The sequence below is a fragment of the Prionailurus bengalensis genome, chromosome D1 (assembly GCF_016509475.1).
Source record: "Prionailurus bengalensis isolate Pbe53 chromosome D1, Fcat_Pben_1.1_paternal_pri, whole genome shotgun sequence".
In the NCBI taxonomy this organism is placed as follows: domain Eukaryota; kingdom Metazoa; phylum Chordata; class Mammalia; order Carnivora; family Felidae; genus Prionailurus; species Prionailurus bengalensis.
In genome coordinates this window covers 59435641-59458279 of record NC_057346.1, presented here as the reverse complement: position 1 = coordinate 59458279, position 22639 = coordinate 59435641, and the positions used below count along the sequence as shown (strand labels likewise).

Below are 22639 nucleotides of genomic sequence, written 5' to 3'. Positions count from 1 at the left end.
ATCCAATTGAAAGGTGGTGGTATTTCAGGCCTGATTCCAGAAGGGCTTGGTGATTGATGAAATGAGGATCAGCACACTTCTAATCAGGAGAAACTTACTGGCAGACTGTGCTGGCATAAACATGATCATCTCTCAAGACCACCCCCCACGGCACTTTACCAATGAGGCCTACTCATTCTGACCAAGGTACTCCTGGCATTCCTTTATATCAGGTTCTATTTTTCCTTTCTCTCTCTCTCTCTCTTTTTTTTTTTTTTTTTTAAGTTTTAATTTTAGAGAGAGGGCAAGTGGGGAGAGGGGCAGAGGGAGAAAGAGAGAATCCCATGCAGGCTCCATACTCAGCATGGAGCCTGATGCAGGGCTAGATCCCAATACCCTGGGATCATGACCTGCACTGAAAACAAGAGTCAGACTCAACCAACTGAGCCACATAGGTGCTCCTATTTTTCCTTTCCTTTTCTTTTCACATTTATTCATTTTTGAGAGAGAGAGAGAGAGAGAGAGAGAGAGAGGGAGAGAGAGACACAGAGCACAAGCGGGGGAGGGGCAGAGAGAGAGGGAGACACAGAATCCGAAGCAGTCTCCAGGCTCCGAGCTATCAGCACAGAGCCCAATGCGGGGCTCGAACCCACAAACCTTGAGATCATGACCTGAGCTTAAGTCAGACGCTCAACTGACTGAGCCACCCAGGCACCCCAATTTTTCCTTTTCTATAGCACTTCTTACCTTCTAATAAGGTATGTAGTTTACTTATGTATTATATTTATTATTTATTGTCTGTTTCTGCCTCTCTCTACGCAGGGACCACTAGTATAGAAATATGCTCTGTGGGGAAAAAAAAAAAAAAAGAAAGAAATATGTTCTGTGAGGACAGGAATCTTTGTCAAGAACAGTGACTGGTAAACAGTAGGTACCAAATATACATACATATATATATATATATATATATATATATATATATGTATATATATGATATGTATCATATATATGTATACGTATATGTGTGTGTGTGTGTGTATATATATATATATATATATATATGATATGAATAAATTAACCTAAGTTTGCTATTTGCAATAAAAATCTGTCCCTGGGCCCTGGAAGGAAGAGGAGGGCACAAAATGGATGTTTAAAACACCAATAATTAGTCCTAGGAACCAAAACAAGTAAATACTAGCCAACACTCTCACTTCGCTCAACAAGCAACGCTGATTTGCTAATGGCCCTGGATAAAGACAGGACAATCAGTTAAGCCAACAACTCATTAGATTTATAGAGAAATGTCCCCAAAGCACATCTACCAGCTATCTGCTCACTGATTGACAGTACTCTTAAGTATAGTGTTATTTCCTATTCTGTCTCAGCGCTGAAAATACTATGTAAAGAAGGGCACACACTCCCTTCTCTTTTCTCCACCACCTGCTATCTCTTGTGAATGGAGACACTTGCAAGCTGGGAAAGAAAACTGGTGGGTGGGGTGGAGGTAGTGGTGGGTGGAGTATCACTGGTAGAATAAACACATGTGTTTATGTGTAGAGACATCTAATATGGGCAACAGAGAATAACAACTCACCATTTGTAACAGGTAGCACAAACACTATCTCACTGGGTTCTCACAAAAATATAGCAAGAATCTACCCAGCTCACAGAGTCAGTCCTCTCCTAACCTCTGCTTTGATAATTTCCTGTCCACATGGCTCTGACATCATTGATTACACTACACTCTGTCTCTCTACCTGCCATTCTTTTTCACATTGGACCTTGAGCTCCCAAGGTCTCTGGTTCTCCAATGATGAGCACAGAGTCTGGCTCAGAGTAGACGTTTACCAAATGTTTGTAAAAATAAATGATTTCAGATGAAGAAATAGAGTGCCCACAGAATTCTTCAATTCAACAAAGGGTCAGAACCAGGATTGGATTCCAGGACTCTCAACTGCAAAGCCTATTTACATCAAGTTTTCTTTTTTCTTTTTTCTTTTTGTCTTTTTTTAATGTTTATTTTTGAGACAGACAGACAAAGACACAGTGCGAGTGGGGGAGGGACAGAGAGAGAGGGAGACAAAGAATCGGAAGCAGGCTCCAGGCTCTGACCTGTCAGCACAGAGCCTGACACAGGGCTCCAACTCACGTGCCATGACATCATGACCTGAGCCAAAGTCGGATGCTCAACTGACTGAGCCACCCAGGCGCCCCACACCAAGTTTTCTTTTAAGGGCTTGGAGCTTAAGTGGCAAATAAGGAAATGGAATTCTGAGAAACAAGTTCAGGACAGAGGAGCAGAGAGGGGAGACCTATCTCACGTATAGCTAAGTCTCTCAGCCAGTCCGAAGCACTGCCATCTTTATATTAGAAAACCCGTTTTGTTGGTTTCCACCACATTTATGATCCTTCCAAAGGAGGCCAGTACTGGCAGACAAAAGCCTTAATGATCTGCTTAAAGGAAAAATTAAAACTGGTAACTCAAACTATCAATTTCAGTGGCTGCTACTTAAGTGCCCAGTCTACTTTTTTTGAAAGCATTTCTTTTTGCTCCTTTTTAATCAATTCTTTTGCATAACTACAGCTAGAGACTGGGATGGAGAGGCAGTATGCAGCACTAGCCCAGGATCTGGCAGCAATGAGGTACAGTAAAACACACAAACTTTGTAGGCAGCCAGACCAGGCTCTAACTCGTCTGTGTGATCTCAGACAAATCACCTTATCTCTTTGGGCTTCAGTTTTCTCAGCTACAAAATGAGAAATCCATCCATCCACCACCTACCTACCTACCTACCTACCTACCTACCTATCTTGTGTCAGGTGTGAGAACTGAAGTAATTCTCTACACACAGGGGACTATTTCAGTCTTTACAAAACAGCTATCCCTTGAGGAAACGCGGGAGCGGGCAGGAAAAGAACACGGCCTCCCATGGGAGGGAGAATGCCCCCAGCCTTCCCTAGTTTCCATCAGAACCTCCAAAGAAACAGCCTAGCGGGGCCCTTACTGTGACTACAGATTCCTCACATGGACAGATGGTGGAATAAGAAAACATGGAGGTAACTCAAATGTGTACCTTCAACCACTTAACACACTTCCAAACATTTTGTGACTTCAACAATGCAAATGACATGCCTAATGTCACAAAGCCAATGAAAGATGGAGCTAGGATCCAGAGTTATATTCTTCCCTCTCCACATCTTCTATACTTTCCACTGCACAAGGTGTAGACCTGACCTTCTCCTTAGTCCACCACCCTGCCTCTGGAGAAAACAGCAGGGAGACAAGCAAGGGTGGGAGAGGGTTCTGGAATGTGGTTTGCAGGGATCTGGCTAAGGGAGCCCTGTGTGGAAGGAGATCTCTCACCTGTCGTTTCGGCTGATGGCTGCCACCATGAGTGCTGTCCACCCAAGTCTGTGCCTTGCATTGACATCTGCACCTTCTGACAAGAGCCTAGAAAGAGAGAAATATTTTCAGTGTATGGCATATCATGGACGTAAGAGTGGAAGAAATGAGACAGACAGTCAACAAATAGGGAGGCTACATGAATCTGGAAACAGAGGCCTTTGAGAACTAAGTACCCACTCTAGCTCCTCTGGCCAGTCTCCCCCCCTTCCCCAGGTATCCCCTATCCCTCTCCTTCTTCCCTTACTCAGTCTGACCCCTGCTGTTATCCTTCCAGCCTTCTGAGGAAAGAATGTGCCTTCTCTATCTTAATACCCTGACACTCCCACTACCTTGGTCCAGAATGCTCTCTCCCTGATTCTTTGCCTATTCTAATCCTACTTCCATGGTATGGAATACAATCCTGGCTTAAGAGCTCCCCCGAGAAGGCTTCCTTAGCTCATCCAATCCACAGATCTGTTTTCCATCCTTAGATTTTCCCCATGCTTAGCACTGAATGCCCAATGACACTGCTTATCTAGGTAATTCCCAGTGTGCAAAAGGATCACACTCAAGTTTCTCTGTATGGTGCTTATTTGGAAATTCAAAATCTCAAACCCAAGGAAACATGGAAAGAATGCTAGAAATGCTAGATTGGGGTGCCTGAGTAGCTCAGTAGGTTAAGCTTCCAACTTTGACTCAGGACATGACCTCGCAGCTCATGAGTTTGAGCCCTGCGGCAGCTCTGTGCTAGCTAACAGCTCAGAGTCTGAAGCCTCCTTCAGATTCTGTGTCTCCCTCTCTCTCTCTCTGCCCCTCCCCCAATTGTGCTCTGTCTTTCTGTCTCTCTCTCTCAAAAATAGATAAATATTACCAAAAAAAAAGAAAGAAATGCTACATTAGGTTTCTAGGAGAGTCCACACAAACCTGACTCTCTATGCCAGTGCCTAACACATAGTAAGAGCTCAATAGTTGCTGGATAAATTAACAAACACAGTTTTATATATATCACTAAAATCCTGAATTCCGGGTCCTGGGAACAGGGGTTCTACAATGTGGGGGTGGATAGAGAGAAGGGGAGTAAACAGAATCAACCTCTTACTGGACACCTACTATAAGCAGGAACTGCCTTCAGAACTTGACACACCTGCTCTCATTTGCTCTTCATAGACGCTTAAGGAAGTGACGCTAACCTCCTCTTCTCATGGATGAGGTAACAGGCTCAGTGAGGTGAAATGACTCGCTGAAGGTCACAAAGCTAGCTAAGGAGTGATCAGTGACTGAAGTTCAGGCTGATAAAGGCTCTAGAACTGGAACCCTTCTCGCCTCACCACCCTTCCTCCAAACTGAACCTGACGCCATGGCACATGGAAGACAAGATACTCAACTGATTTTAGCAATCACCATACGTGCCTGGTCCTGTGCTAGATTCTGGGATGGGGGGGGGGGTGAGAAGACACAGGTGTACCCTAGAGAGCAAATGACATAGTTGTGGAAGGAAGACTCAGGACAGCAGGAAATCAAAGCCTGCAGCATATAGTTTTCCACCAGAAGTGCTACAGGAGACCAGGAGAGAGGGGGACCAAAAGGCAAGAGCAATTCACCAACAAGGCAGGATCTGCTTATGAGGACTGGGTGGGAGGGTGTTAGGAGGACTCTTTAGAGGGGAGCAAATGAAAGGGCACCTGCAGAGAGTCTGGAGGCTTAGAATTGAGTCCTAGTGCCATTCTTGTGCCACAATCTGCAGTCACTGCTCCTCTGGACCAAGCCAAATAAAAGCTCTGTGCTGCTGAAGTAAGCAGGTGATGAAGGCTTGAGGAAAAGCCATATCAAGTATGTATTCACTTGGCCCGTGCTCACGCAGGGGAGAAGACAGGCCAGCAAGGACATAAGCATGCATCAGAGGAGCGCTGTGAATGGGGAGCACAGGCTACAGGTGCACACCCAGGAGACCTAACCCAGTCTTAGTGACCTGGAAGTCCTTCCTGAGGATGTGATGCTAGAGAGTTAGCCCGACAAATGAGGTCGAAGGAGAGGAAGGAGTGCATGAGGCAGAGGCTAAAGCCTCTCCCCCAGAAGAGAAGGCAGCATGACTGGGCACAAAATATGAGGGAAGAGTGTTGAAGAGGAGATTGGGAAGTCACTCATCTCTGATCTCTAATTTGGAGGATTTCTTCCAGTGAAACTCCTGGGCCTCTTTACCACACACAGTTAAGCCTTTTTTTTGCAGGAACAATTTTCTATGGCCAAGAATATTAAAGAGAGTAAGAACCCTGTGAGACAAAAATCTCTTTGCACAAAACCTCCTTCCTAACTTACAAAACCTTCCCTGGTTTAGCAGGTGCTGTGGAAAGTGCATGGGTATGAGAGTTTAGAGCCTGGGGTTCTGATCCTAACTGTGATTCTGATAGGATGGCTTCATTTCTCTGGTCCTCAGTACAGAAGGCCAGAAAATCAGGACCAGCTGAAGCAAATCAAAGAGGTTTCTGAAGGAAAAGCCTGAACTGTGCCTTGAAGAATGGAAACAGTTTAGAGACGAGGGAGGAAGTGCGCAACAGTCAAGACAAAAGGACCAAGACACTATCAGGAAACAGGGAAGCAATGGGAAGGTATATTTGGAAATCATCAAGTAGATCCATCCAGGTGACAGTTCTTGGCAGAGAAACAGGCAGCTGCCAAGGTATGCAGGGCCTACAACAGAGCCTCTAAAGTCAAGACACAGGGCCAAGGCAGTGGGCGTAAATCTCTTTTGAAACATAGGCTTCTTTGAGAATATGACCAAAGCTGACGATTCTCTCCAGAAAAGTGCACAAGAGCACAGGTACTCAAAAAAAAAGATTTTTTTTTCAATGTTCAGGAGTTCACAAGTCTTCATGAAATCAAAAACAGATCCTAGGTTACAAACCCAACTTGAAGAGTTGACAAATGCCTGGCATGCATGCTACTGTCCTGCCTCCTGCATCTAAGTCAGAAATCATGAATCTCTCCCGGAAGTTTTTTCTGTGGAGCCTTTGAACAAGCCTCAGAATCCTTTTCAACCCTCGTTCTAATCAGGCATCACCGATCAGCTAAAGCCGGCAACAGAGAAGAAACCTATTTGGCATTCCTTAAGACTCTTACCACAGGCAAAAGGGTTGTCACTGAAGGTTTCTGTGTAAAAGAAATTATAAAAGTAACCTGATAGCTTAAGCAAGCTGACTCTGAAAGGGGAGAGAGTAGAAAGTGGGGACAAGAAGACAGTTTGGGAGCTGTTGTAACATAGACAAGGGAGACAAGTCAGGGCAGGAAAATGAGAAAGCGGGGCATGGCCAGGAAAAACTGAGTGCAGCCAGAATCCCTCCTGTCTCCAGTGGGACAGTGAGCCGTTTTCCCCTGCCTGGGCCCTGAGAATTCTGGAAGCAGCTCTGATCTGGAAGTAGGGCTGAAGAAACAGGACTGAGATGCCTCCTCCTCATGCCCCTTGAGGACCGAGTATGGTGTAATGAAAAGGATGAATAAAAGGACTTTGTAATAAATCAAACCTGGATTCACATTCTAGCCCAGCTAGATAACCCTAGGCCAATCAATTCTCTGAGTCTCAGTTTTCTCACCTATCAAATAGAGACACTAACCTCGAATTTGCTGGGATCCTAGCCCAGTACCTGGCACATAGCAGGTGTTCGATACAGGGTGGCTTCCACCTGCCACCTTGCCCTACTTCCACCTCTTTGATGGAACGAAGTGTTGTAGTCTGACGCTGGCAGTGGCAGGTTGGCCAATACCCAGGGATTCTAAGACAGGGTCACACAGGATGACTGGGTAATTCATTCAGCTTGGCTCTGGGCACTCCTCTCTTCATTGATTCAACAAACATGTGTACATACCTACTCTGTGCCCAGCTGCATGCTGACTCCTGGGAAGGAGACAAGACAGAGGTTCTTGCTTTCCAAAGCCTGAGCCAAGCAGTGTTTTCTCTTTATATATGTACACACACACACGTGTTGTATTTATTACTTTTTTTCACAAATAATACATTTTAAGATTCACTCACACCGCCAAGTATACAATAATTCCATTTTTTAAAATTGCTATATAATTCTCAATGGCACATTCACCAGATTTTTTCCTTCTCTGCTCTCCCAGAGATACCTACTGAGGCAGTTTCCATCTCCCAGCCACCAAAAGTATGCTCAAAGAACATCCTCTTACGGGGGGCCTGGGTGGCTCAGCTGGCTAAGCATCTGACTTTTGATTTCGCCTCAGGTCATGATCTCACGGTTTCTGAGTTCGAGCTCTGTGTCAAGCTTTGCGCTGACAGTGTGAAGCCTGCTTGGAATTCTCTATCTCCCTCTCTCTCTCTGGCCCTCTCCAGCTCTCTATCAAAAATAAATAAACATTAAACAAAACAAACAAACAAACAAAAAGAACAAGAACATGTGCCCTTTTGGACCAGTATGAGTATTTCTGAGGCACGTACTTGCAGTGAGATCCCTGGGTTTTAGGGTGTTCCTGTGTCCTGCTCTCCCAGCCAACACTCGGCAGTTGCCAGCTTCCTACTGACTGCAAGCCCAATAAGTGTAAAGGGATCTCACATTATTGTTTTAGTTTGCATGTCTCTGATTAGCAACAATTTTCAGCTACTTGTTACACGGCCATCAGCATTTAGGGGTTATCTTTTTTCTGTACAATGCAGGGTTTTCTTCTAAGAGGAGGACTGCTGGAAAAGAGGGCTTCTCTAAACTTGCTATCCTGTTAATGAACAGAGCCAAAAGAGCAGACAGCAGTCAGGCAGCCTGGGCTCTAGTTCCAGGGCTGGCGCCTCCTACTCTAACAAGCTGCGGAAGGTGTCTCATCCCAAGCTTTAGCCTCCTCATAGGCTCTTATGGGTTTCAGGAGGGGACACTGAAATCTGAAGGAAAGGGCTCCACCAACTCGAAGGCTCATTCCTAGAAGGCAAATCTTGAGTGACACTCCAGCTTTTGAGCCCTGCACAGCATCCTGAGCACCATTCTTTGCAGCCTTCTGGGGGCTCAGATGTAATGAAAAAAGCAATGACCCTGGAGTCCAAGGGCTGGAGTTCAGATTCTCGCTCTTTTGCTTACTAGCTGTGGCACGGGGGATATTAATCTCTATTGTGCAAGGTGGCTGTAAGGATTAAAAGAGATACCATGTGGTAGCACTCCATAAGGAGTGGTGGCACTTGGTGACTCAAGGCGGGACCAGTACCAACATTACAAACCATCACAAGTGAACCCAGCTACAAACAACTTTTCCTCCTTCAAAGCTGGCTGGGGCCCCTCCCCCACTTCCCCTCTGTGCTCAAAGTTAGGATTTCACACACCCAGGTCTCCTCCATTTCATTTTGTTCCTTTGCAAGTGAATGCCCAGTAGGCAGTCATTTCAAAGTTTCGGGCCAGCTGGGCTTGCGGGTGGCTGCCTGCTGAGAGTGGCTGAAAGGGCCTCTGAGGCCTGAGAAAGCCACCCCTGCTCTCCCCTGTGATTTTCACCAACGGACAAAATGCGGCAAGTGAATTAATCTCTTTTAAAAAGAGCAATGCTTGTGACAGAGCACGGTGTCTCCGAAAAGGTTAGGATTCCATCATCCCTGAGATGATGAGTGGAATGCTTAATGCAGGTTGCCACTCAGGGCAGAGCAGCCTCTGTCCAGGAGTGGGGCACTGCAGGCCTTTCTGGGCTCCGTCCAGACTTGTGGAAGGCCCTTCCGTAATGAACTAGGTCTCTCCTGCCTGGCAGAGCAGTGGTGGGTGACACTAATTGGGGGTGGCCCAGGGCAGCAGACAGGAAGGAAGCCACACTAGCGGTCAGGAGTTGAACCCCAGATCTCACACAGCTCTCAGGAAGTAGGGTGGAGCAGGGGAATTACCAGGATAGACTTGGTCCACATGCATGCTCCAGCATTACTGGGTGGGTAGCAGTGAATGAATGCATGACCTAGCCTCTCTGAACTTCACTTGGTCCCCTCATCTGAGTGACAGCTACTGCTCTACAAGCCTGTTTCCACATCTGTTAAAAAAAATGGAGGACCCCAGCAGCCCTACTCCATAAGTCACACAGGGGTGCCATGAAGAAACAATGAGGCAAAATATGTAAAAATACCTGACATGCAATAAAAATAAAGCACTGGACAAACAGAACAACGGCCTGTACTATTATCATTTCCCAATTAGTATCTACCCCATTTTAAGGAAGTTAACAAGAGTAAACCAGGATATGTGAAAGGTGTACACAGAACTTGGAACATAAGTGCTCAAAATTTTCTGTGAAATGATAAATAAGCAGTCTCAAATCCCCAGGCAAGGGCCAGCAGTAGAAAAGGGCACCCTAGCCCAAGACCTAAAGATCTCCATAGGAGGGGGCCTGGGTGGCTCAGTAGGTTAAGCGTCCTACTTCAGCTCAGGTCATGATCTCCTGGTTTGTGGGTTCGAGCCCCACATCAGGCTCTGTGCTGACAGCTCAGAGCCTGGAGCCTGCTTCGGATTCTGTGTCTCCCTCTCTCTCTGCCCCTCCCCCACTCATGCTCTGTCTCTCTCTCTCTCTCTCTCTCTCTCAATAATATATTAAATAAACGTTTAAAAAATTAAAAAAAAAAAAAAGATTTCCACAGGAAAGGAGGCAAACCATAAGAGACTCTTAAGGACTGAGAACAAACTAAGAGTAGATGGGGGGTGAGGGAGAGGGGAAAGTGGATGATGAGCAGGGAGGAGGGCACTTGTTGGGATGAGCACTGGGTGTTGTATGGAAACCAATTCGACAATAAATTATATTAAAAATAAATTAAATAAATAAATAAATAAGTAAGTAAATAAAGATTTCCATAGGAGAGTAACAAATCAAGGGGGACAACAAAGCTGCTCCGATATATCAGGAATCCAGGAGAAATCTGAAGGGTATGGACCAAACATGAAACAGTTAAGGGGGAAAGGGGGTGGGGGGTATTAAACTTTCCCTTCCTGCTGTGAGTGCTTCTGTATTCTTTTAAGTTTTATTGTTGTTTTGGCAACAATGAACATACTATTGCTTTTCTTTTTTAAACAAAACTTTCTTAGGGGGAAAAAGCCCCTTACCCCTTTTTTCTCCAAGAAGGCTTCCCTAAGACTGCCTTGATGCTGCCTCATTGGCCTATGCTAGCTAACCTATATCGTACATCAGTTTCCTTTTTTTTTTAATGTTTATTTTTTTTAATTTATTTTTTATTTATTTATTTTTTTCAACGTTTATTTATTTTTGGGACAGCGAGAGACAGAGCATGAATGGGGGAGGGGCAGAGAGAGAGGGAGACACAGAATCCGAAACTGGCTCCAGGCTCCGAGCCATCAGCCCAGAGCCTGACGCGGGGCTCAAACTCACGGACCGCGAGATCGTGACCTGGCTGAAGTCGGACGCTTAACCGACTGCGCCACCCAGGCGCCCCTTAATATTTATTTTTGAGGGAGGCAGAGAGAGAGAGAGAGAGAGAGAGAGAGAACGCGCGTGCGCGCGCGCGAGCACAGGTGGGGGAGGGGAAGAGAGAAAGGGAAACAGAATCAGAAGTAGGCTCCAGGCTCTGAGCTGTCAGCACAAAACCTTGATGCAGGGCTCGAACCCACGTACCATGAGATCATGACCTGAGCTGAAGTCAGACACTCAACCGATTAAGCCACCCAGGCTCCCCAAACACATCAGTTTCCTTGTCCCCCCACCCCCTCCTCCAGTCAGCATGACCCTCCTGTCTCTTCACTCCTTGTGCTGGCACCACAGCCACTTTCTCAAGGCTCAGGGGCTGAATGAATGAGTACATGTATATAGCACTTCCCGACATATATCTCTCACCAATACCTGTCTTATGTTGGAAGTTACCTGTTATATATTGGTTAGGCCTGTCTTCTTCAAAGAACTTAGGCTCCTGTGTGTATGTGGGAGTATGTGGGTGTGGCTTCTCAGGCTCAGGGCTTGGGATACTTCAGATGCAGGCCTGGGGCTAGAGGCCATGGATTCTAGTCATGACTCTCAGTAACTAGCTGTGTGATCCTGGATAAATCAGTCTCTCCGGGCCTCACTTTTCTGTGTGGTAAAATAGGGGACGTGAATTCAATGATTTCTCAAGTCCCTGCCAGTTCTACAATCTTAGGATTCTAATTACGTATAATGTCAAAATTTGAGAAGTGGATTCCTGACAGACACAGGCATCAGCAAGACTTCCAAAGAAAAGACAACTCCTCCGGCTGCTGTCTGTAGGAGGGAGACAGTCCCAGACAGGGATATGGGGGCAGTTTTGAGTTATTCTGGCTAACCAGCTCTTCTACTCAGCGGAGGGAGGTACCACATGATTTTTCTTCCTCTTTCTTTACAACCAATCAATACAAAGCGGCCACTGAACTTCAATCGTGCATTGTTCCAACTGATTTCCGGATCCTTCACATTAACTGGCTCTCAGCTGCAGCTGGGAAGGGGGGCTGAAGGGTAGGGAGCCCTGGCCCACCTGCATCAGAGGCCTGGAAGCAGTGAGCCATGCAGACTCAATCATGATCACTATCTGGGCAACAGGACTCTGGCTGGAGCCTCGCAGAAGGTCCTGTTTACAGTAATAACAGCACCAGGCCAGGCTGTCTGAACAGAGGCAAGGCGCCTGGGGCTAGAATCCACACACACAGCCTCCATCTGCGCCTTATCTACCCAGTAAGCCTGGGCTGAGAGGGGCAGGGCCAGGGAGGAAGAAGGCTGCTCTCAGAACTCAGCCTGGGCCAGTGGACTTTAGGTAGGATCCTGGTGCTCTAACTTCACAGACATGAGGCCTCTCTAGCATCTTCTGCATTTGCTACTTGAACAAAGCATTCTCCTTTAAGGCCCTGCATGGGACCCTTCCTCTAGGAAACTCTCTAGTTGCTCTTTCTGCCAGGAATATGGCTCACCCCAGCACTGCCATACCCAAACTGCTCCAAAGGCAAGCAGGTGGGCAGAGAGGGAGAAGGGCAGGCACTTATGCAGCACTTACAACAAACGTGTAGAATGTGCCTGTAAGCTTCCTGACTAGTTATTTCCTATCATATAAAGTTTTAAAATTTCTAGACATAATAAATGATCGGCAGAGATAAATCAGTCCAATCCTTCCTTGTACAGATACAGATGTGGAGGTCCAGAAAGCATCAGCCTCAGACTAGACTAATTTGGATATGAACCTGCATGTGTCTCTTCCAGGCTGCGTGACTATAGCAGGTCACATTAACCTCTCTGAACCTCAGTCAGTCACCTTAACCTTATCAGCCTGCCAGACCTACTTAACAAGGGTGCTGAGCTTGAGCAAAGGAAATACCATATGCAAAAGCACTTACATTTTGCAAATGTTACTTGTCATTACCACAAGTTTTCATTTGTTCAAAAGCACACAGCACAGGAGCTGGATCAGACCCTCACTGAGTAGTACTAGATGAAATGGAATGAAGTCCAATGCTGGGTGACCATTCTTTGTCCCATCTCCCTGTTTCAAGCAGAAACTTGACACACATTAAAGTGCACAGATTTTTTTAAGTTTATTTGTTTATTTTGAGGAGGGGAGGGGCAGAGAGAGAGGAGAGAATCCCAAGTAGGCTCCATGCTGTCAGTGCAGAGCCTGATGCAGGGCTTGATCTCACAAACCATGAGATCATGACCTGAACCAAAATCAAGAGTTGAACACTTAACCAACTAAGCCACCCAGGTGCCCCTCACAGACTTTTTTAAACTTTATTTTGAAATGATTTCAAGCTTACAGAACAGTTACAAAAATAGGACAAAAAAACTCAGATCCATCCTCCACTCAGATTCTCGTTACATTTTGCCTCCTGTGCTTAGCCATTCCTTTTCTCTGTTTTTTAAATTTTTAAAAATATTTATTTATTTTTGAGAGAGAGACATACAGCGCGAGTGGGGAAGGGACAGGGAAAGAGGGAGACAGAATCTGAAGCAGGTTCCAGGCTCTGTGCTGTCAGCACAGAGCCCAATGTGGAGCCCAAACTCACAAACTGCAAGATCACAACCTGCGCCAAAGTTGGCCACTTAACTAACTGAGCCACCCAAGCGCCTCTCCTTTTCTCTATTTTTTTTCCTGGACCATATGAGAGTTAGTTTCAGACATTATGTGCCCCTTTACTCCCAAATACTTCAGCACATATTTCTAAGTACAAGGTCATTCTCTTTCATAACCACTAACCAATAATGACCAAATTTAGAACACTTAGCACGGATAAAATGTTTTTATCTAATATTCAAATTTCATCAATTATCCCAATAATGTCCTTTATAGAAATTTCCCTCTGTAATCCAGATGTAAGCCAGGATCAATATTAGAACCAGGCACTGCAAGTGTCTTCAGTTTCCCTTCACTAGAATAGTTGCTGGGCCTTTCTTTGATTTTCTTAGTTCTGACACTTTTACAGAGGAAAGCTAATTTGTTTGTAGAACGTCTTTCAGTTTGGGTAACGATTTTTTGAGGAACCCATTTCCTATTATTCATCCATTCATTCCACAAACTTTCCATGAGACTGGTTATTACAGAACTCTGAGCTGAGTTCCACTGTGTCCTTCAAGGCATTCACTGTTCAGCTCCACACCTGGCAAACAGCTAAAATACAAGCAAGGACCCTGGAGAAGGTGTTGTGTGAGGGTAGGTCAGAGCAACAGAACCACAGGGACAACTTCCTGGAGGCAGAGACATGAGTTGCACCAGAAAGGACAGGCAGAAGCACAGATTCCCCCAATGATCTCCTGGGATCCTCTTTTAAATTTTATTTTTATTATTTTTTTTAATGTTTATTTATTTTTGACACAGAGAGAGACAGAGCACGAGCGGGGGAGGGACAGAGAGAGAGGGAGACACAGAATTGGAAGTAGGCTCCAGGCTCTGAGCTGTCAGCACAGAGCCCGACGCGGGGCTCAAACTCACAGACCACGAGATCATGACCTGAGCCGAAGTAGGATGCTCAACGGACTGAGCCACCCAGGCGCCCCTTAAATTTTTTTTTTAATGTTTTTATTTATTTTTGAGACAGAGACAGAGACAGAGCATGAGCAGAGGAGGGGCAGAGAGAGAGAGACACAGAATCTGAAGCAGGCTCCAGGATCTGAGCTGTCAGCACAGAGCCCGATGCGGGGCTCGAACTCACAGACCACAAGATCATGACCTGAGCCGAAGCAGGACGCTCAACGGACTGAGCCACCCAGGCGCCCCTTAAATTTTTTTTTTAATGTTTTTATTTATTTTTGAAACAGAGACAGAGCATGAGCAGAGGAGGGGCAGAGAGAGAGAGACACAGAATCTGAAGCAGGCTCCAGGATCTGAGCTGTCAGCACAGAGCCTGATGCAGGGCTCAAACTCACAGACTGGGAGATCATGACCTGAGCTGAAGTCGGACACTTAACCGACTGAGCCACCTGGGTGCCCCTCCTCGAATCCTCTTAAGGAAACATCCCTGTTTCCCCAAGCAGTGTGTGTTAAGGCTGGGACGCAATAAAACATGAAAAGCAACAATACAAGGCTATAAGGAGGAGAGGGTGGCCCAGAGCACCCTTATCTGGGTACCTCTGCCCAGGGCTATAGGGTATGTCCCAGTCAACAGCTGCCCTGGTAACTTGGTGACAAGATGGAAATGCCGGTCTAGGTAGCTGAAGTGTGGGAAAGGGCCACCGGCGCCACCTACTGGCACTACAGTAGGACTCTAGCTGGGCAGCTGGCTGGTTGCCAGATAGCTTGTCACAATATGGCAGTGAGACACAGAAGTGACTCAGACTTCTCCAAAAGGGCTGGCACTTGAGCCACCAGTGCCAAGCTCCAGAACCCCATGCTTTTCAGTAAATACTGGACTGTGCAAAGTCAGTCACAATACCTGACTCCCTAGACAGGTGGAGGCAAAGACTGGCCTACATTAATTCAGATTCATTCCAGTAACAAAACTTAGGTAGCATCTTCTCCAAGTCAGGCTCTGTGCTGGGCACTAAGTGTACAGATATGAATCAGACATGGACCTTGTCCACTAGCAGCTCCCATCTGAATTGGGGTTGCGGAAATGGGACAAGTACACAAATAAATGCTTTAAGTATCACAGGTGCTCTGAGAGCTCTGCTCACTCAGGGTCAGTGAGCACACAACATACTTGGCTCCTCATGTGGAGAGCTCTTGAATGGTAAAGTCAAAAGAACTCACACTTCTTGAGCAGCCTACTATGTATCAGGCACCTGACGTGATCTCATCTGATCTTGTGACTAGTTAAGGACTTGCTTAAGATGACTAGCCAGTAAGTGGCAGCTCGGGACTGGGACCTCTCCCTACTGAACCACACTGCCTTCCAGGGCACATATCCCATTTCTTCCCTCCTTTCCCACATTTAGCCTGGGGCCAGCACACCACAGGAATCTGATGGGACTAATCAACTGACAAAAAATGACAAAGAAGGAAAAGACTTAAACGGAAAGGAGGGATCTGAAGAATGGAGATCCCCTTTGATTAGTTCTGCTTTCTAGAACCTTCTCCCATTGAAGAGACCCTCTTCTCCTAGACTCAAGATGAGAAAGGCCCAATCCATCCCTTCTTCCTCACGGTAATCTCCACATTAGCAGCACTACTTTCATACTCATGTAGCAATACATGGCAATACGATACTTTAAAAGTGGTCTTGCCTTTAGGTTAAAACAAGTTTGCTAAACAAATCCAATCAAAAGGTTAAAGAAGTACAGAAGCCCTGGTTCTCAGCAGGCTGGGCTGACTGCAAGCTTACAGAATCTAGGAGCACAACACAGCTACCAAAAAAGCTAGTGCAAGCTCAGGCTATATTAATAGAAGCATAAAATCTCTGACAAAAGGGATGACTGCCCTGTTCCTCACAACTGTGGTCATGCCACACTGTAATTCAGAAAGGGCACCAAAACTTTGTGGCCATTTCATTAGGAAATGACTAGGATAGGGAGAAGACTTGAAAACAGTTTAGGGAACCAAGTCTTACTTGGCTTGGAGGTCTGTCTCCTAATATTTAAAGGTCTGGAGGGGCGCCTGGGTGGCTCAGTCAGTTAAACATCCGACTTCGGTCTAGGTTATTGATCTCGTCATTCCTGAGTTCGAGCCCTGCATTGGGTTGTCAGCTGTGCTGACAGCTCAGAGCCTGGCGCCTGTTTCAGATTCTGTGTCTCCCTCTCTCTCTCTGCCACTCCCCCACTCGCACTCTCTCTCCCAAAAATAAATAAACGTTACCAAAAAAAAATTTTTTTTTTTTAAGTCTGGAACAGGAAAAGAGTTGCGCAGTCCTGGAGGACAGAGCAGGGACTAAAGGGCAGTTGCAGGGGAAGCTAACACATAATGACAGCCCACTATGTGTCAAGTGCTATGCCAGTGCTTTCACACATACAGCTTCAGAATTCATCACAAGATAAATGTTTTTCTAATTACCGAGTGCCTTTGCTTACATTACTCCAAATGCCCAGAAAACCTTTCCACCAAGCTCCTTGTACCCAAATACTACGAATCTCCAGGCCCAGACTAAATGCCACCTTCTCTATGAAGCCTTAACTTTTCTTACATACTAATTACAAGTCTCTTACCAGACTGCAAGTTCTTGAAAGGCAAAAGTCATCATGATGCATGTTTATTCTCCTCCTCAATGCCAAATGGGGCATAATGCTTATAAGGGGTCTTAAGAATAAATAAATGCCAAAAAAATATAAAAAATAAAAATAGGGGCGCCTGGGTGGCTCAGTCGGTTGAGCGGCCAACTTCGGCTCAGGTCATGATCTCACGGTCCGTGAGTTCGAGCCCCACGTCGAGCTCTGTGCTGACAGCTCAGAGCCTGGAGCCTGTTTCGGATTCTGTGTCTCCCTCTCTCTGACCCTCCCCTGTTCATGCTCTGTCTCTCCCTGTCTCAAAAATAAATAAAATGTTAAAAAAATTTTTTTTTAATAAAATAAAATAAAATAAAATAAAATAAAATAAAATAAAATAAAAATAAATGCCAAAGCAGATATACAAATGGCCAATAAGCATGTGAAAAGATGCTCTATGGATGGATCATCAGCCATCAGGGAAATCCAAATCAAAACTACAATAGGATATCACTTTACACATACTAGGATGGCTATAATTAAAGACAGACAATAACAAGTTTTGAAAAGACTAGAGAAGTCAGAACCCTCATACATTGCTGGGGAGAATGTAAAATGGCACAGCCACTTTGGAAAACAGCCTGGCAAATGGATAATAGAGTTATCCTATTGTGCAGCAGTTCCACTTGTAGGTATCTACCCAAGAGATATGAAAACATACATTCACATAAAAACCTGTACATGAATGTTCACAGCAGCATTATTCACAACAGCCAAAAAGTAAAAACATAAACACCCATCAACTGATGAAAAAAGGATAAATAAAATGTGGTATATCTATACATGGAATATTATTTAGCAATAAAAAGAATGAAGTACCAATACATGCTACAACATGGATGAACCCTGAAAACATTACGCTAAGTGAAAGAAGCCTGTCCCCAAAGACCACGTTGTATGATTCCATTTATGGAAAATGTCCAGACAGGCAAATCCACAGGGACAGAAAGTAGATCAGTAGTTGCCAGGTTCTGGGGGGAGTGACAGGGAGTGACTGCCAATGGGACCAGGATCTTTTTTGGGGTGAGGGGGTGATGAAAATGTTCTGGAATGAAGCAGTGGTGATGGTTGCATAATCTTATAAATATACCAAAAACCACTGCATCCTTTAAAAGAGTGAATTCTATGGTATGTGAGTTATATCTCAAAAAGAAAAAGAAAAGAATAAAAGAAAGAATGCTTATTCAACCAGAGTTTGTGCATCCTTTGGGAGGTAGAGAGGGCCTCATACCTAGAGGAGCTGTCCAGCAGAAAACCTCCTTGAAGGGGAAAAAAAAGAAAACCCAAAGAAGGACTTGAATACTGAAGAGGAAGTGAGGCCAGAGACAAAAAGTGCCTTGGATCCAGTCTACCCATGCAGGGGCTATAACTAAGTGTCACTTGCCCTAGAAAGGATCCTGCCCTGCCTGCTGGACTCTGAACCCCTGGGAATTCAGAGGCCTCCCACAATTGTTTGTGCTTTATATCCTGTCCCTGCTCACTGTCCATCTGCAAAAGCTGGTCAAACACACAGACTTCCCGGGAGGCCTGGGTGCTATCCCCCCCCAAACAAAAGGGCATTGAGATGGAAGCCTCAGCTCAGCCTCAGAGAGGATTCTTATGCAACCTTGCTGGGCCTCCCATCCACATGAATGGAGGATCCTGGAGACCAGTCAGCCTGTCCAGCTGCTGTACCCTCCTGCTGGGTAGCCTCTGGAGAATAAACAGGGCTTCATTCAACCAATCAATCAACCAGTAAGGCTCTATCTGTACTGTGTGCCTTCTGAGTGCCCAGCCAGGCTTGTGTGACTAGCTACGGTGGAGGCAGGAGGAGGTGCCATCCACCTTGCTGTGACAGCACAGCCTGGTTGAGGAGACACAGACACAAGAGTCAAGGAGAAAACTAACCGTGATATTGTGTGGCTCAGACTTTAAGGCTGTGGGAATCTGGTAAGAAAGCTCAATATGGGCTAGAGCAAGTAATGAACTGAAGCAAGGGAAGTGCATACTTTGGACTCCTGTGGGCCTCAGTTTAAATCACCACACTGCTATTTACTAGCTGTGAGGTAGTAAGCACTAAATCTGAGCCTCAAGTTTTGTCATCTGGAAAATGGATGTAACATAATCTGCTTTTGCAATACCGTACCAAGAAATGAAAATAATACATATAGAGTATCTAGTACTCTGCCTCACATGGAGTGGGTATTTAATAAATGACAGCTATCATTATTAGTGAGGGTGAGCTTTCTGGAAGAAGAAGGGCTTGAGGTGGGCGATGAAGCATCAGTTGGATCCAGACAGGACAGGGGTGGAACTGGAATCACTGCAAAGGCTTCCAGGTAGAATGAGTAAGCTGCATGTTTGGGACAGTGAGAAGCCAAGTCTCAGTGGAATGGGGCTCTTGGGGTGGAGGGAAGGGCCAGGCATGGCTGGCAGGAGCGTGGGGCTGGAGGCAGGGGTGTGGGTGAAGAGCAGAGGGGAGGACAGGTAAGGGATCTGGATTTGACAGTTTCTCTTCAGGAGCCTTGTGGACTCCCAATAAGGCGGACAGAAATGGTTCTTCCTCTAGCTAGAAAACATCTCGCTGAGCCTGGAAGAGTGCTGAGGAACTGTGACCCCAGCAAGCCTCTCTCTGCTTCAGGCCGCTTCATCTGGAAAATGAAGTGGTGTGCGACTTCCAAGTGGGCCACTGTGGATTACTCTAGCAACCTGCATTTCTGTTTCATTGTCTGTGAAGCAGGGCTATTGTTACCTGCACAACTGTGAGGATTTAGTGATTAAAGCCTCATGCAACTGCTTTAAAAAAAGCATTTGTTTTTTGGTTTTTTTAATTTTTTTTTTAATGTTTCTTTATTTTAGAGACAGAGAGACAGAGCACAAGCGGGGGAGGGGCAGAGAGAGAGCCAGAGCAGAATCTGAAGCAGGCCCCAAGCTCTGAGCTGTCAGCACAGAGCCCGACGTGGGGCTCAAACCCAGGAGCCGTGAGATCATGACCTGCGCTGAAGTCGGACGCTTAACCGACTGAGCCACCCAGGCACCCCAAAAAAGGCATTTTATAAACATCAGCCACTATCAATAATATTCAACACTGTTATTAAAATATTATTTAAGATTCTTGAAAAAGTTTTATTTATTTAACTAATCTCTACACCCAACATGGGGCTTGAATTCACAACCCCAAGATCAAGAGTTGTACACTCTTCCAACTAAGCCAGCCATGTGCCCCTAAAATATTATTTTATAATATTTTATACATGTACCAAAGTATATAAAAATTATAGGTGTAAAAAATGTCATTAAAGTAATATCCTATAAGAAGTAAATAAAATTCTGAATATATGTGAGTTCTAAAAAAAAAAGAGTAAAACTAAGCATGATAGGCTGTGTTTTTTTGCCCCGCTTAATATTCATTTACCTTGTGTTCATTAGTCTGGGAGGTGTCTGAATACTCACACTAAAAGTTTAAGAAACATGTACAGGGTAACAACTGAATATCCAGAAAATTCTATCCATTACCTTAATTTATTTTTCTAGCTGTGGGGTAAAAACCTGGTGTAATTATCAACACTTAGTAACAAAACTTGCTATGCACTGAGCATCTGGTATGCACTAGGCATAGCACTAAGCAGTTTCTGTCATTTAATGTTCTCATTTAGTACTCACAGCAATGGTGTGAGGTAGGTCAATCATCATCTCACTTTAGGCGAGAAGCGGTTAGGCAACTTCCCAAGGTCACAGAGCTGACAAACGGCACAGCTGGAATTCAACCCTTGTTTTCTCAGACTCACAGCTGGGAATGAAACCTTGCTTTCTCCCATCCCAAAGTCCTTACCACCGGGATTTCTGCCAATGAGATGAGAGCCTCCTGGGCAGACGCCCTGACAGAGTGACAGGGGAGAACCACTTGTTGCCTTAAGAAGACTCTGGACCTGGGACTCCTGCTCAGAAGGGAGAGGAGGGAAGGAACTAGGATGTAAAAGAGCCTCAAAATTCAAAAGTGAGATTTTTTTTCTGGGAAAGCTTTCAAACAGGACATGGACAGAGCAGGAACTGTGAAGCAAGAAGCTAAAGTGAATACTGTAAGCCCAGAAACACATTTAGCTTGACTATTTTCAGTATTCTTGGATTTCTCTCCCATTGTTTCTAGGAAAATTCCGTGGGAAAAAAATCTAACTGGTTCTAGCCATGCTGACGTGTTATGGTCATGACTGAGCTGGGATTTACAAGCAGTGGCACTCAGGCCACAGCGATACTGTTGGGGAGACAGAGCCTGACTGCTGCCCCTGCTGCGGGGCCCTGGAGGACTACAGCTTTGCGACTTACCCTGCTGCGGTGGCTGGATCAGTGCCAAAGACGCTGGCAACACACAGACTGGTAACACTCAGATTGGTTCCTTATGTTTCTCAACAATCAGAATGGTTGTTGATCATGTCAACCTTCCACCCCATGCCCCCCCCCCCCCACCAAATCAGCTACCACTGCTGTTAGAACAAACACAAAGCTCCTTACGACGGCTTCAATATTTATTCTGGCACCCGCTCTACACTGCAGGTGCCTGCCCTTTTCAGTTCTTCACACTTGCCATCGTTCCTCCTTCCACGGGTCTCTGTAAATAAAAGTTCCTTCTGCCAGGAAAACTCTTCTGCCCTTCTTCACCTAGGTTAACTCCTCACCAGAGCTCAAGCTTCCCCTGGGAAGCTTTTCTTGACCAGAGGAAATCCACCAGAGGCTCTAGGATTCTCTTTACCCTCCCTTGCAGCATCTGTCACAGCTGTAATTTCACATTGGCACGATCAACATCTGAGTAGGCTTCCAGCTCCATGAGGTGATGCCTCTATGTATTTTTGGCTTACCACTGATCTATCAGAGCTTAGCACAGTGCCAGCAAATAGTAGGTATTACTTGTTGAATACAAGAGCTAATTCTCCATTTTTATATTATTTTTTCAAAGGGAGGTCAGTCCTCTTTTACAGGTTTATTATAACTATCAATAACTATTAACATTTGCCTAACTCTTTATCATTTACAAAGCACTTTTGAAATATTCAGTAAGTATGTGTTAACTATTCACATGAACAGCAATGAAAACCAGCAATGCTCACAGTATTGTGGGAGAGAAAGAAAATAGATGACCTACCCCAACAGGGGGTGATAAGTGCTGTCACAGAGGAAGTTCTGGGTGTTATGGGGACCTACAGGTACTGGGAAGGCTAGGGTACTTGAAGCCTTCCAGGAAAACATGACACTGATGACCCAAAGGATGAGTAATTTTCCGGACAAGAGCTCACCTGCCTGGAACTCTCATAAAACCCTAGGAGGGTGGTCTGACAAATATTATCAACAATACTTCACAGGTAAGGCCACTGAGGAAGTTTAGGGACTAAGGCCACACAACCAAGAACCAGGAGGGCCAACACTAGAGGCTCCATCCCAGGGCTGGGCTCCCTTTCAGGGACATCCCTCCTCCCTACAAGCCACCCCAGTAGGCCTTGACCATTCTGTGCTCTGGGGGTTGGCCAACCACCTGACTCTGCTGGGTTTCTATGCAGATGACTGATTGCTTCCACCTACCCATGAAGTTCCGAAAAAGCTGCTAATCCAGCCTTCCCCAATTACCTGCCATCACCAGGGAGAAAGTAAGCAAAGATCCAGTCCACGCACCTCAGAAAAAGGTACAGGCCACTCTGAAGAACTGCTTGC

General features: G+C 45.5%; 1 protein-coding gene across 2 annotated transcripts in view; it reads right to left on the bottom strand.

Moving 5' to 3' along the window:
* The window catches only part of CLPB (caseinolytic mitochondrial matrix peptidase chaperone subunit B), a 143196-nt gene that overhangs the window by 109672 nt on the left and 10885 nt on the right, over nt 1–22639 (bottom strand). For both annotated transcript variants that reach the window (XM_043580326.1, XM_043580327.1), the window contains exon 3: nt 3344–3430. In XM_043580326.1, the coding sequence (XP_043436261.1) occupies nt 3344–3430 (87 nt within the window). The remainder of the gene's footprint in view (nt 1–3343; nt 3431–22639) is intronic.